Source organism: Plectropomus leopardus, chromosome 18 (assembly GCF_026936395.1).
Source record: "Plectropomus leopardus strain MGB_pleo_1.0 chromosome 18, ASM2693639v1, whole genome shotgun sequence".
NCBI lineage: Eukaryota > Metazoa > Chordata > Actinopteri > Perciformes > Serranidae > Plectropomus > Plectropomus leopardus.
The window spans coordinates 6,853,875-6,869,949 of NC_142193.1; the positions used below are offsets into that span (position 1 = coordinate 6,853,875).

A 16,075-nucleotide genomic window follows, 5' to 3' on the forward strand; every position below is an offset into this window, starting at 1 on the left:
CCCCTGATATGACCCTGCCTGCACGGACAGTTCCAGAGGGACGGCTAATCCCTTTATCTGCTGCCGCTCGTCTTATCTCCCACATGGTGATGGCTGGGAGGAACCAGCTCCACTCAGGCCTGCGTAGACCCCCTGGGGCAGGCAGGGATATCCCAGCCAAACCCTCTGAGTGTACACAAACACAAAACAGGAGAGTGGAGGAAAGAGGTAGCGCTGAAGGGGGGAAGGAGGGCTGCAGAAGACAAGCCACCTCAAAAACCCAGACAAATCTAAAGTAAGAAATGACCTAACTTGACACGGGACACTGAGCCCGGGTCTGCCTCTTTGCCAAAGTCTGAGATCATATGAAGAGAGAGGAGAGAGAGGAGGGAGGAGCTGTGGGGGTTTTAAATTTTGTTGTTGGGTTTCTTGGCACAGCAGACACAGGCCTAATCGACGCCGGCTTGGCAGCGAGGCCGGGAGAACGCTGGGGGCTGAGGAGATCACGTTTTTGTCTCCAGGGCTGGGCTTTTTGTCTGCTTTGCTTCTGTTTCATCTAAGCAGGCAAGAAGAAAAGCCAACTGTACTTACATAGATCTCTGCACCATAGAAGCCATCTTGGTACACCACCCTGCGAAATTAGAGAATAGAAAGCAGCGTTAGTTGATTTGGTGAACGTGCTACTGCTTCGACCATTTGAGGGGTCTGCGGGGTCAGCTCTCAGCAGCTTACGTGTACTGTACCACAAATAATGAATGACACATTAAAGCGAAAAGTGCAACCGTTTCACATCCGCGTCCAATTTTCTGCTCTGGTAAAATTGTTTGTCTTTCCAGTTGCTGCAGTGTTGTCAGGAGGGCTGCTAGTGGCGGGGGAGAGGAGGGGAGGACAAAAGAAGGCAGCGAAGGAGCTCCATCACATGACTACGCTGTATAAATCAAACAGCTGCCATCAGTAGCAAAGGGCCCTGGAGTGGGAGGGAGGGGAAAGGGGACGTGGGATTTCCAGTCCGGGCTTCGGCAAGCGAGTCTCTCTGCAGTAAGACGGATCCTGATCTAATCACAGATAGACAGCTATACTGGGCCCTCGGCCGGCCTCCGTCAGACCTCTCCCACGGCCACACAGACCACTGCTGATAAGAGACGAGTGTGAGGCAGGGCTGCACAAAGCCAGGAGATCAGCATAGACCCTGGTCACAGTCCAGTGAGATCTGCCCAGTAATACGCTATCTCAGCTCTCTACAGCTCTCCCTGTGGCTTTGTTAGTCTCTCCTTTGTCAATAGACAACTGACAAATATAAGGATGGGCAGAGTTAGGGCATGTACATACCTAGATAGCAACAATGATTTTATTCCCAAACAAAGACCCCTCTAGCGAGAAGAACAAAATAAAAGGACAACAACTAATGGCCAGTATTTTTACTCAAACAAACTGTAAATACCATTAGTTCAGACTCTATATTTAATGACATTATGTCATCTATTCTTATGTAAGGACTACGGCTGTCAAACTATTATTTTTAATTTTAAAAGTTAATTGCGATTAATCGCATTATTTAGTCACATGTTTTCAATTCCATATATTTGCAACACGTTATGTACAGACCTTAATAGCATTGTGATAATGCGTTAATGCTGACAGTCCTAATAAGGACAAAACAGTTTTATGACACGTCCTGTATAGAGCATAAAGTACCTATTCTTGATACATAATCCCGGGTTCCCACACATTTTCATGGACAAAATTTAAAATCTTTTCCATGACTTTTCAAGGACCCATCTTTTTTTTTTTCTTGACCCACTTCCCTTGCATTTTTCGAACATCTCAGCTTCAAACTGAATTCACACATACTTTTAGCTAGCTGGCAAGCCTGAAAGGAGAAATGCACGTGGGGGAGAAAATGAAGAAACATATGTGTTTGTAAACAAAACACTGGTCAAAATTGCATATCAGCACTGAAAGCTACACAAAATACATTACATTATGTGGAAGGTCATCCACAGAAAATTATTGTAACAATTCATTACACACAACAAAATTCTTATTCATTTGGGGACATACTTTGTTACCAGCACTTATTATTATTTTTTACCAGCACTTCCAATGATTTTTGCTGATTTCATGATTTTTCCAAGCCTGGACCTGGGTAATTCTGTGACTTTCCCAGGTTTTCAATGACCATGGGAACCCTGATGATCACATAGATATCACTTCTTTGACAATACCAGACAAATATAACTCCAGCATGTGCATGCGAACAAATAACTGGAGCATGAGAGTCTTGCATGCACATTCACACACACTCACACTTGTAGTCATGGACATGACTAAAAGTCAGCCACTGTCTGAAGTGCTCACTGTTGTTTTCTAGATTTAAGTTAAATTCGATACTCACGCTCCGTAAGCTGGGATTGGTGGTGGCGGTGGAGCTGTGCGGAACGTGTTGTACACAGCCCGCCCCCGACCTCGCAAGTGGGCACCCCTATAGGCCACCGTAGCGCCTGTGGCAGGGTAGGGAAACCCTGTTACTATGGAAGAAAACACACAAGAGAAGAGAAAATGACTTTCAGAGAACATCCTCGACTTGGCATTGCTTACCTTATGACAGAATACATTAGAGAGAGACGTGTGGCACTGCTTTCCCTATGACAGAATGCATTATGGGGAAGACAAGGAAACAATAGATTTAATCTTTTCTAGGTGCGCCTCATCGAGCACTCTCCCCTTTCCCAGCTCGCTGCTTTGTGCCGTACTCAGCAAGGATCCACATTTGCTGTACGCATCCTTTCCTGATGCCTGGCGAGGGGCAGCCTTGAAGCATAGGCAGGTAATGGATGCAATACCACTAGTTTCGCACCACAGCTTTTGCATAGTTTAGACACAATGGGCTAGCAGCGAGGAGAACAGCAGGAGGGTGGACGGGGGAGAGGTAGAGGGCGTTTCTAGGTGTGGGCTACAGTCAAAAGGGAGGTGAACATTGTTGAGCAACCTGACTAGATGTTCAGAACTTCCCCCAAGGGGAAATGGAGCAGATGGGCTGGACAGCCAAGGCCCAAACCGCAGCATGACCCCTATCTACTAACCCATCTGTGACCATCTTTGACCAATCACACCTTACATATGTCCTCTGCTGACGGCTAAACCGGTGAAAGAGAAAGGGAGGGTTGTGGTAAAAGGCTTCAGGGTGGGTAGCAAGGGGTTAGCGTGATGGTGCGGCAAAACGTCCCCGGTCACAGATTAGAGGACAGCGACGTGATCCTCAGCTCCCTACTTAACCTTCAATCAGTCCAGTGGCTGTCTGATTACAAGCTGTGGAGGTGCATACAAACACACCGATCTCTAGACATGATTAAGTTGACTTCCTCTCCTCTAGCAATCGAAATTCCTTCACACCCCTATCACACTGTTCTTCACCCTCCCCCAATGCCTAGTTCATCACAACACAGTCATCCCCATCCCCATCCCCAGCAACGCCCCCTCATCACCCTCCCCTCACCTTATTATTCTTTATTCATTTCCATGACATGTTTTGGCCGAATTCATCACAGACCACTTCACTTTCTCCAATCAGAGATCACTGTGTGACTGGGGAGCTGTGAAGCTCCTGTCTGGTCTTGTTGGGGGGTGACTAACACAGGTTAATAACATGTATCCAATGTGTTTTAGATGAACCCGCCGGCACCAGGCAGTCCCTCGCAATGGCAGATAAACTAGACCGCAATGAAGATCCATGGTAGCTCGTATATAATCGGTGGCATATAGGTTTTTTGCCTGGGGAGCGACGGCCCCGGCGTTACTGTGCCACGCGCGGCGTTAACCCTGCAGGTAGACGAGGCCAGTGAACACCCTAATGAACGATGCACACCCTAGCCCCACTGCCTCAATAAAGCTGACAGGGAGACAGATTAGTGGTGCTTTTAAAAACACAGAGAGCCAGGTTTAATGTCTTCTGCCATTAACATCACGCTCCATTAGTGGGTTCGCACACATATTCAAACTCTGCGTCTCATTTGGCCAGGTAACGCCCATGTAGCCCCCCCCCCAACCCCTGCCTTCCTCCACACACCCACCAAGGTGCATGGTGCTTTGTTTGCTGCCAACGTACCAATAGACTGCCTGGACTCGCAGGGTGCCCCCTTTCCCCCAAGTGATTTATAATGCTGACCTTGACATTTAAATTAGTCTCTTTTTTTGGAGCAGTGGACATCTGAGTGTAGTTGCTAAAGGGCAAAAACAATCCTCTTTGATAGTTTTCCGAGGTGTGTTTCTTCCCCCCCTCTTCTTAACAAATTGCTACTATTTCTGGGCCCCAGAAAGTCCAATTGCCTCTTTCTTTCTTTTTTGGAAATTTGTATGCAATATGCATGCAGTGATGTATGTGAATGTAAACTTATAATGAGTTGGCGATAGGCTACACTGCTTCAATAATAACCCATAAATCAAAGGCACTGTCACACCTTGGTAAGCCCGTGAAAAGCAACAACAGCTACGGCGTATGAGAGCACAAACCTGGTCTAGCCACCAAAGTCAAACACCTTTTCCGGGAGGGGGGCTGGAGAAAATATGAGTTATGCGTTGGAGGGCGGCGGGGTCACGCTGCACCTCATATGTCATATGTGTCAACTTGAGAGAAGCTCAATACCTGCAGAGCCAGTTGGACCTGAGGTAATCCAGCTCTGTGCCAATGATGGGGTCATAACCGGCTCCCATAAAGAAAGATCTGATTTTCCACAAGGTTGATCTCTCTAATACTTCCTGCTCAAATACATCGGGCAATGAGCACTTAATCCACGCACTGGGGACCAAAAACAGCTTAATCTAATCAAGAGTCTGGAGCTTAATTATCCCCCTAACGTACACTCCAACAATGAAAGGATCTGTCTACATATATTAAGATGGCAATTAGCCTTTCTTTTCTGTCATTTATACAGCTGCTAGCTTTTCACAAGTCCTCGAGAAAACTCCACCTTAGTAGCAGAAAATGTGAACCGGTGAATGAAAAGCTACTCGTCTCCTGCCTCCCTTGGAATTAGCTGCAGAGGAGAGTCTCCCTCTGTTAGCCTGAGGGGACTGGCCATATGAAGGGATTTCTAAATGGCAGCTGTCCATGGTGCTGAAAACATCCAACAGGAGGAATAATCCAGAAACGTTTGCCAATTATTGTAAAATGAGCTAAACAGTGCAAAATGTACTGCATGCAGCTCCTTTTCTGAATGTTTTCTTATATATTTAATTATAAATGAACATGTTTTGATGTAATAATATTTTTGCCAATGTTTTGTTATTTTGTAAAAGAAATATGGAAAAAACAAAATTATTGCCAATTTATATGAATACATGGATCCATATCAATGAGCATGAATACTTGTGCACATAGATAAAAAGGTTCTTTTTATATATATATATATAGATACCCACATGCAAGTATGCATATTTAATTAAAACTCCATGTGCATATACAGAATCCTACACACTAGGGATGAGAATCACCGGAGGCCCCAAGATACAATGTTATTGTCATACTTAAATCACCATACAACAATGTTGCAATTTACAGTATCGCGGTAACATAGCATGTTTTCTTTCTTTTTTTTGTTTTTGTTGTTGTCGTTTGAAACGTTCTATTGTACAGTGTCTTTGAGTTTGTGGAAAGCGCTTTATAAATAAAATGTATTATTATTATTGTATTATATATATCTTTTTTGTCTAATAAAATAAATAGAATATATCTAGTGAGCTGCAAAAATTTTAATTTGCATTTGCAATATTAACCCTTTGAAACCTGAACAAATTAGCTCAATTTCTTTCAAAAACATGGAAAGAAGGAAATGAGTAACTAAAAAGGAAATGAATCCCCACATAGCACAAAATTAGTTTAAAAAAAATGTACAAAAAAATAAAGACCTAAAAATTAGCCAAAAAAAGCAAAGTTAAAAAAAAAGGCCACAGGATTGACCTGGAAAGAAAGTGCTTAAAATATAACGATAATTGTGTAACCTATTTCTCAACATTTAATTATGATAACTATAAATCTAGTTGAATGGAAATGGACATACTAAATCTACTACTTTCTTGAAATGTGTGGCACATTTCTTGCCAAGGGTTCAAATATTTAAATATTTGTGAAAGGCATCTGAGCCCAGCACAAGAAAATTGTTGTCAATCCAGATTTCAAAGGGTTAGCAATTCATGAATAATATTAAGAAAAAAAACAACAATAGTTGGTGTCCCCGTATCAATAAAATATTGCCACACAAAAATATTGCAACATTATGCACTACCAATTTTTTTCCCCTTTCCCTACTACAAACTGTTCCTGTGCACAGTCACATTTCTACCAACTTAACAACACGCCCACTCACTGTTTACATAATAATAAACTGCATAAACAGAAGTGCACATGTGTCATCAGGCAAACAAAATGGACCAGGACAGAGACAGTCAGCTGGTAGCAGTTATATATGGACAGACCTACATATACGAGGTGTTGGAGGACACCGTCTGAGGTTTGTTCTACAAAACTTTTCATGTAAACCAGATCAGCGCACAGTAAAAGAGGACAAAGGTGAGCACAGATACTGGATGCCTACCAGCTGCCACACACCATGATTTGTGCCACTGCCATGTTTTATTGCCAATCCCTCCATTTGACTTGGAACCCAATCACCTTGCTCCTCTTTCCCCCAGACCACGACCCCCCCTCCTCTCTGTAGCAAGCTTCTGGGGGAGGTTTGGGTGATAGGTGGCAACAGAGGACATGGACTCAGGGTTGCCGCCGCCAGCCTGTACCCTGCCAGCTACTTCCCCCACCCCCAGTCCTCCATCAGTAGGAGGAGCCAATCTACCCTGGAAGAGGTTAAGAGCGGGGAGCCGGCATGAGGCTCTCATCCGTCATTCTCCTGAATGGGTTTTGAGGACAATAAACCTGTAGCGCCAGGACGAATGGAGACGAAGTGTGCTGTCACTGAGCCAGGATTTATGGCTCCCAATTTCACTGATCTCCCGCACAGAAATGAGGACTGATAAACAGTGATTAATCGCCTTTATATCCCATTTTACTCCCACCAAAAGTATATTAACTGTAGCTATGATGATTTTGGAATAAGTCCTGCATCACGCGAACCTCATTCTTGTGTTATTTCTTTTTCTCACGGAAAGGCAGGAACATCATTGTGAAAACCATGGTCAGAGTTTTTTTTTTTTTCGGAGCTAAAACGGCCTTTTGCTGCTCATTAGGGCGGTTTTGTTTCAAAAATGTATCTCTTATTTATGTTTCCCATCTTCCCAGCTGGCAAGCATATGTTGTCGTTTAGGCTTGGCAAACTCCAGTGCCATGTCAAGACGACTTGAAAAATTAGCAGCCAATAAATCACCCAACCCCTCCTGCTTCCCCTGCCTGGAGTGGTGGACCACACTCCCTCTGATTTATGAGATGATTTGGGAAGTGTGTGTGTGTGCGTGAGTGTGTGTGAGTGTAAAATGGAGAAAGTGCGCATGAAAGAGGGGGACATGCATTAGTGTCTGTGTTCTACATAGGTTATCTATTTCTGTATGCTGGAATGCTTTGGTCCGAATGTAAAAAACAGAGCAGGGGATAGTGCGTGCCTATATAGGTCTGTAAATCGGTTGTTTATGGAAAACTTAATCAACATTTTTAATTTGGTGAAAATTCCACCTGACCATGGCATATATGTTTGAGCATGCGCTGACAGAGGGATGTGTGTATGTTTATGTGTGCGTATAATTATCAGGAGAAGATGTTGAAACCAAGGGAGTGTTGGGGGGTGGGGGCGGGGGGTGGAGGAAGAAATGGGTGGGAGGCAGGGGAGGAGGCATGGAGGGGGTGAGGGGTTGGGGATGAAATAAAAATGATAGATGACTGCTTTCTGTCATGGACAGTTATTTAGAGGTTCGCCGTAAAGCTGTCCAGGGAATGAACAGATTTTAGTCTAATGAGCAGAAAGGAAAGCCGTTAAAGTGGCGCGATGTGCTCAGCACTTCTTCCAAATGAAATAGTACCATTTCCCCCTCATTAAAATGCAAAGGGTTCATATAACATACAGCAATAAAGCTGGCATGTCGAGGCAGAGAGAGATAGGGAAAACCCCACTGAGCTCATCTCATTCCTCCATTACTGAGACCAGAAGGAATAGCGGCCTTCGACAGGGTAGGTGCCAACAATATCGCTCACTCAATCTCCCTTATTCGGTTAGCTCTGTAAAAGTCAATCTGGCGCACTTGGCAAATCCATCCACAGCAGCAGCCTCCACAATCTGATAACAGTTGCAGGGGCGCTTGCTCCTGAAATCATTTTTTTCAGCTTTACAGTTGCACACCGCGCAAACAATGGCTCAGGCTCCCTCAGCCACTCAGAGAGGCTTGGATCATCCACTGCTTATCTGGGCCGCTCTCAGATTCACTTTGATTTGAGGGGAATTTCATGTTCAGTAGGTTCAGGATGAGCCCGATTGTAGAAATTCCGGGGTCAGATTGGGATTGGCTGCGGTTGATAGTGGCCTCAGGTACGGTGCAGTGCATGTGGTGGAAGACAGGTAGAGAAAAACACTCAAAATTCAAACAGCAGAGGCTGTAGGTCTCTTACCGGCATACAGTTCAGGACCATAGACAGCTCCCACCACTGGATTCAGCTTCCAGCCTGGTGAACACAAAGAAACACTCAATTGACAACAGCTACAGTTACATGCACACTGACATTCCACTACTATTATTCAAAATATGACAATATTCTGCATTTAATGCAGCTCATGTAGACAGATTATTCCATTTGAATATTCCAAACAAGGCCTTTTTCCTACTGTGACATTTTGCAGATTAAGATGTGAGATATGCTAGTATTATCCAGGTATTAAAAGCATTCTTCTGACATGTTTACAGCACATTCTGAATAAGAACCTTCATCGGGGTTGTTACTGCAGTTTGCAACACATAGCCTTTTGTCTGTTTACAGTTGGCTCTGTGCATTTTCATGGATACGTTACACACCAATGAACTCGCCAACAGTTTTCAAGGCTGGAGCAGACATGTAGCAAGCATGCCCAAAAGAAAAGCCAAACTTTCTGGTTGGAAGGATAAACACTCCTGCTTTTACACAATGTGACAAGCAGCTCTGGCTGTATTTCTTATCCATATTTTAATGTAATAAATGAGACGTTAGCACATGTTAACCCTTTGAAACCTGAATGATTTGATTTTTTTAAAAAACATGGGGAGAAGGCAACAAGCAACTTGACATGACTCAAAATTATTAATAAAAATTTACAATAAAATTACTTGAAAACAAATACATTAAGAAGATAAAAAGAAAAAACAAACAAACAAACAAGACAATATCCTTAAAAGTCCTGAAAATAACAAAAGTAATAGTGTATTTAATGCATATTTTAATTTTTTTCAGTAACATAATTTTGAATATAAAATTATTATAAATATAAATATAGTTTTCTGGACATTTTTTCTGATACTTGTCTAATAATCCTCCCCTTTTTAAAAGTATTTTCTAAGTCTATTTTCTTGTCACCTTTCACTAATTTATCGCAATTTTCAGGATATTTCTTGCCAAGTTGGTCACTGCCTTTCCCCCCCATGTATACAAAGCTAATCAAACCAGTTTGCTCAGGTTTAAAAGGGTCAAACAGCTTGTGAAAGGCTCCTGCACGCAGCACAAGAAACCTGATGTTGATCCAGGTTTCAAAGGGTTAATCTGCGTAAGCACAGCTGCATGTAAACAGGAATATTAGTGAGATACTCATTGTCATTAGCCATGTAAACAGCTTTGTAGGAGTCTTGTATTTTTTTGGAATAAGGGCAAAAACAGACTATTTGATGCATGCAAACATACTCAATGAGAACTAAATGTTTCTTCTAGGTTTCATGACACAGTCTGTCACTTACCATTCGTGTAAGGGTTGGCCACTTTTTTGTTTGTCATCACTCGTGCTGTTGCATTGTTAACCTGTTCGAAGCAACAAAACACACAGCCTGTTATTACCGACCTTTACAATTACTATCCAGATATCCAGGATGGGCCAAAAGCAAGCAGCATACCACGACGAATAAAGACAAACTCATAAAATAATAGATAAACAAATTATGCAAATGTTTGTAGCACTTTGGTTTGATTGGTTCACCCTTTCATGAATTTATTCATCATTTCTGTTTTCTTACAGATTATTAAATTACTGGAAATAGGAGGGAAAGCATGCACCAATTACCAGCAGGTATGAATGAAAAAATAACATCCTCCAAATTCAGTAATTGGTTGGATAAACAAATGGATTCCAAAAGAAAAACACAGACAGTGCTTTGATTTTCTTCTATTGACCTGATGAGAATGACTGAGTGGGGGGGGGGGGCTCGTCGTAAACAAGAGCAGAATTAGAGCAGGCAACACTAAACGATGGTGACAGGGGAATGCAGGTCTTCTCAGATTTGACAGGAACCCAGAGGATGAAGGCATGCATTCATTCTGCATTGTCAGGTAATGATGGACAACTGGCGTGTCCAGGTTGACATGTATGGATTCCCGCATTCTACTGAGAACAAGTTATACGCACCATTATGCATGCATGCATCCAGACACGGGGATGCAGATATCCACACACACACACACACACACACACACACACACACACACACACACACACACACACACACACACACACACAGCAGCCACATGCTAATGCATGGGTTTATAGGTAAGTTTAGGAGGCAGCAGGCAGGAAGTAGAAAATGATGGGAGAAGGGAAAAAATGAAAGCACCTCTATTTTGCGTCCCTCTACGATTGTACCGTTTAGTTTCTCCCGTGCACGATCAGCATCTGTGCTTGTTTCAAAAGTTACAAACCCAAAGCCCTGAGAGCACCACGTTAGCCACCGGAAGAGAAGAAGGAAAGAATGGACACACATTCAAACACACACACACACACACACACACACACACACGCGCATAGAGGAGAAAAAAGAAAGGGGAAGGGAGGAGAGAAGGGAAAGAGAGAGGTGAGAAGACAGGAGTAGGTGAGCAGCAGCAGCGGCAGAGTCGAGTTGTAAGCAGCCAGATTAATTAGAGGCAGTTAGTGAGGCGTCAGGAAACAGCAAACAGAGAGATCCGAGGAGGAGAGGATAACGGTGACATGACCTCACACAACAACACCCACAAACCTGCCTGCTTTACCCAATTAAACAGCACAGCACCGGTGCCATGGGTGAATGTCAGGAAGCAGCGGATGCAAAACACTGTGTTAGCTGCCATAATAGTCGTATAATTATCTACACAACTTCGGCAGCAGCGCGGCCGCTCAAACGGCCCCGTCTCCCTTTGAAGACGTGGGCAACAGGAGAAGGAGTGTGAATCCTCTGAGGAGATATGTTAACTTGATCTCTGACTATTTCTAATTCACTGCTCTAATAAGTAGGACATTTTTATGGAGGAAAAATTGCAGCCAGCTCATTGATGCAAAAAAGTGAATGGTGTCACCGCAAATACCATCCTCTGCAATCAAGAAGAGCGAGGATATTGACTTTAAACTTCTGACCAAAATACACCCAACCTCTCATTTCCATCCCCCACCCCAACTCTCTGACTCCCTGGCTCCCCTGGGGGGGTTTGTCACTTCCTTGAGTTATGTGGACTGGGATACTGGACCTGAGCTCTATCGCGGAAGCATTAAGATATGCTGGCCAAACAAGTCCCATTCCTTTGGTTTCTATATATACATATAGAGGTATGGGCAGGGGGGAAGAGGGAGCATGGCCGGCACTGCCTGATAATTGCTTGAGGATGTAATACATGTGAGAGATGGCAAGCGGTGTGATCTTGTATGCATACACAGGATCTCCGGGCTGCTATTCCTAGCATAAATAACACTGGACCTGTCCTTGGGGAAAGAGAGATAAAGAAATAAATTCAAAAAAGGAATTGAGGGCAAAATTAATCCTTTGGACATTCACCCGACTGTGGTTACCCCCCCTATCTTTTCTTTTTTTTTTTATCATGCACAAATAATTAGCTTACAAGAGGGGCGAGTGGAGCCACCATTTTTCAAAGGAGACAAACATATTGAATGCAAATTGCCAAAGCTTCATAGAAAATAGATTGTTTATTAATGGCCTGGTAGGTTCATTATATAGCACACGGGGTGCGGGAGAGAGAGAGGCATCATGGGTAATGGCTTTGTAGGGCACAAACAATAAATGCTTGTTACGGCGGAGGAGGCAGGTTTATCCGGTGCTCAATCTTGTCTGGCAGAGGGGGCTGAGCGCGGCGGCGTCGCCTGGTTCCCGGGATCCCTGCATGCCTGTATACGCGCCCAAACTACTCGCAGGTATGAATGGGAATCAATAGTATTCATGGCTCAACAGCCAGCCACGGATCCTGTCTCCTTTATGAATGGAAAGCTGTGGAGCTTAGTACACTCTATTAAATGAACAGCTGGATGAGTAGCACTCGGCTGTTCACACCACCGCAGGCTTTACCTGTCCATGGTAGGTGGTTAGGAGACTGATACTGCAGTTACTCTGCGGCGCCGTGGCTATTTTTCTGCTGGCTCGTTGGTATTCTTGCTTTAAGGCGTCCAGATTGTGTTTTGGAATAGCTACATGATCAAAGCTGTGCAAGGAAGACACTGTTAAAGTAAGATTTTAAAATATATATATTGAATACTTCTGACCGAAGGATTGGGCTAATTTCATTCTTTATTTTTCTTGATGTCATCTAATACCATGAAAAGACAAAAAACAGTTTGTTTGTGCAGTCAGTCCCTTACTTCTCAATGCTTTAAAGCTCCATCATTGTCCAAAATATTAAAAACACATTGATGAGCTTTCAGAAACTCATGATAACATGCATGATAACATTACTCGACATTATTATATGGAATGAGTGGGGCTGTAAACTTCTGGTTTGGTTGTTGTATTCTTGCCTGACCAAATTCTCACTGGTCAGACAATCGTCGTAGTAACTTTAATAAGGCCATGTGTCCACCAACGTGTTTCTTTTCCCAGCTCGAAACAGCAGTTAATGTTGCTCAGCACTTGTATTTGTCCTCTGTAATGGTTGGTCTTTGTGGTATTTATCCCACCCCTTATCCACTGTGATTGGACGGCTAGTGACAGTGACAAGCGCAGTGTTTTTCAGCTCTCGTTTTTTATCGGAAAGCATAAATATTCACAGACGACATTCCGTGTCGGATTTATTACTATGGATTTAATTTACCAAGTCTTCAAAAAGACACTGCAGTTCAAGGCTGGATTATAGAGCTTCTTGGAGCAACAATAGCTAACATTAGCTTCTGGGCTAAAAATACTGAGTCTCTACTTCTCTCTCTCTCTCTCGCATGTAGCTTTACAGAGACATTGAACGTTAGTAATGTTATGTTGTATACGACATCTTCTAGTGTCCAGTATGCCAGATTTTTTTGTCAGTCCTGTTTAACCCTCATTGCTGAGATGGACTCACATATGCAGCTAACATGGAAAAGTGTTACTGTGCGCAGTTTATTTTCCGATGATACAACATTGGAGATTGCATTTATTTTTCATTCAAGGAAAATACACCAGGCCCTACGACAGGAAAAAATCTACTTTGGTGGACACACGATGCTACCAGGTAGAGAGCACGATTTCGTTAATCCAAAGATAAAATGCAGATTTTTTTATTTTTGTTTTGCCCCAATTGACCAATCAACTGGTTGAAGAGCGGGTAGAATATCAGTCGATCAAGGTTTTCTTTGGTGAACGCAGCCCTAGTGATGACCATATGACTGAATAAAGAAATGAAATAAATTAGTTTGAAAATGCAAACTTTTTGCTGGCAAAAAAAATATGCATATTGGGTAAGACTTTAGTATTTAATTATTTAAAAATGCTGCATTAAAACAACTTGAAAATGATCACAGAGTTTTTTTGGGACCAGAGGCCTCATTACAGGAAGTCTGAAAAACTTATCTCAGTTTAGGACGACATTTTGGATTTTTGGTATTACAGAAACATGTTTCCTAACTGTATTTAGGAAGAAAATCTCAGGATAATAACTTAGCTCTTAACTCAGGGATTTCCCAAGTTAGTAATCCTAGTATAGACCCTGTCATAAAGTCAAATAGCGTCCAAAAATGCCAGCAGCACTGTCACTAGGTCTATATGACAATGACAATGAAGACAGGGAACAATATGAACACCAATCTATAATAATTAAAAGGCTACTCAAATCACAGGATGATACTTTAAACTTGGATTGTGCATTTATTGCCACTAAAAATAGTCCCCAGCAACAGCTTTATTTAGTCTTTTTCCAGCAGCGTTTACCAAAAACTACATTTCCCAGCTTTTTTTTGGGAAAATACTGAGCCTTTTTAAATAAATCTGTGAATGTGTGACCCAAATTTAAAGCCTCACATGTTCAATAGGAACCAATGAATTTGAACTAAGAGCTAAAGACAGAGCAGGGGAGTCACAAAGAGACAGACTAAAACATTTTTGGTTTTGGTCTTTTCATGGGCTTTTCCTTTAACTGCCTCCTTTAAAATCACAAATTAAATAAGCATGGACATTAATTCATTATGTAAAAGCTTCTGTATAGGAAACACATAACACACCGTTTGTCCAAAGCTTGAAATATGAGGTGAAAGCAGGATTAGCCTTCAAATTTCCTTTTGCTAAACTACTTTTATTTGCAAAACACCCCAGAGAGTGTTATTCTTATCCTGAATTATAGTATATGTAAAAACAAAATGAGAAAACCTGAATAATAGGACTAACACCCAGGCTTCAAACGCCTGCTCCCTAAACAAGCAGTTTCAATTCCATAAGCTTCAGGACCTGCAGCCTGCTGGTGGATTAAGTGAATTGTGAAACAGCTCAATAATGAATTGATTGACAGGGCTAATGATTCACAACTTGGGTTAGAGCTGCAACAACAAAAACAATAGGGAGGGAGGGAGAACGAGAAAGAGAGGCACGGTGGATGCAGCTCTCCAGGACCAGGCTTAGGGACCACTACTCTCAGCCAATGTACACACTACACTAATGCCATCATTAGGAAACAGAAGAAGTACATGGTAATGAAGCAGCTGGTGTTCTAGTTCACTTACCTTGGATCCTCGCTCATTAAAGATAATCTCCACATCTAAAATCTTTCCAAATTGCTGCAGAGAGAAAAGAAAAAGAGAAGAGCGGGGCAGAGATGGAGTTAGAAAGCCTCACTGACTGTGAATTCATGAGAAGGACGACTGGAGAAAGAAAAACCATTAAGGCAATATGGAAATGTTACTTTTGTGAGGAAATGGTGGTCAATTTGCATTTGTTAGCTCGGCAAACACTTCTTGAAGCTGGCTGGCTTTAAAAAGACAACGCATAGCTGCCGCTTTAATGCGCTTTTGTGTTTCTATCAATGCTATATGAAATGAGATCACAGCATCTGTAGAAATACTAGATCTTTGATTACATATCAGCATTTCTGATGTTTGTTTGCTTGCTTGTTTTGACACAAAAAAAGCATTATATTTTGAAGTTGAGATATGCAACACCCCTCTACCTTCATGATCACCTGGGAAAAACTTCGTCTCCGGTGTGGATAACTGGGCTCCGACTTGTGGAGAGTTCGGTAGATCAGTTGCGGAATACACCCTCCTATCCTTTTATATTCCTCGCTGTCTCTTCTCTATTCTCTCCTCCGCTCTTTGTTTGTGTGCTCTCACAGTCAACAGGACCTAAGGGCCAGTCCCCGGGGGTTAACATGCTCCAGCCTTTCGATTTAAAAGGCCTGCCTTCGGATCATTAGAAAACAGAGGAATGAAAGTAAACTGTAAGTTCCTCTAATGAGTGGAGTGAGAGCGACTTTTAATTGCTGTCTACAATGGCCGTATTATTTCATTAAAAGTAATTACCCTGTCAAGCGGTCCGCATCGCCTTCATTTCGGCACAACAGGGAAGAAATGGGCCTTCCATGTGGTCGACGCTCAATGGGAATGGATGGATCGTTTGACTGAGCCACTAATAGGGGTTAGGAGGAGCTGGCTATTATCTGGCTGAAGTGAGTGGAGTGGGCTCGAGGAGGTGAGAGTTTATGGGTTAGCAAAAAACA

The 16,075-nt window shown here is 42.7% G+C and overlaps 1 protein-coding gene across 6 annotated transcripts in view; it reads right to left on the reverse strand.

Moving 5' to 3' along the window:
* The window catches only part of LOC121956111 (RNA binding protein fox-1 homolog 3-like), a 575,995-nt gene that overhangs the window by 14,605 nt on the left and 545,315 nt on the right, over positions 1–16,075 (reverse strand). For all 6 annotated transcript variants that reach the window (XM_042504225.2, XM_088069452.1, XM_042504223.2 and 3 more), the window contains 6 exons: positions 15,084–15,137; positions 10,759–10,851; positions 9,892–9,952; positions 8,582–8,635; positions 2,375–2,507; positions 571–610 (listed from right to left, as the gene is read on the reverse strand). In XM_042504225.2, the coding sequence (XP_042360159.1) occupies positions 571–610; positions 2,375–2,507; positions 8,582–8,635; positions 9,892–9,952; positions 10,759–10,851; positions 15,084–15,137 (435 nt within the window). The remainder of the gene's footprint in view (positions 1–570; positions 611–2,374; positions 2,508–8,581; positions 8,636–9,891; positions 9,953–10,758; positions 10,852–15,083; positions 15,138–16,075) is intronic.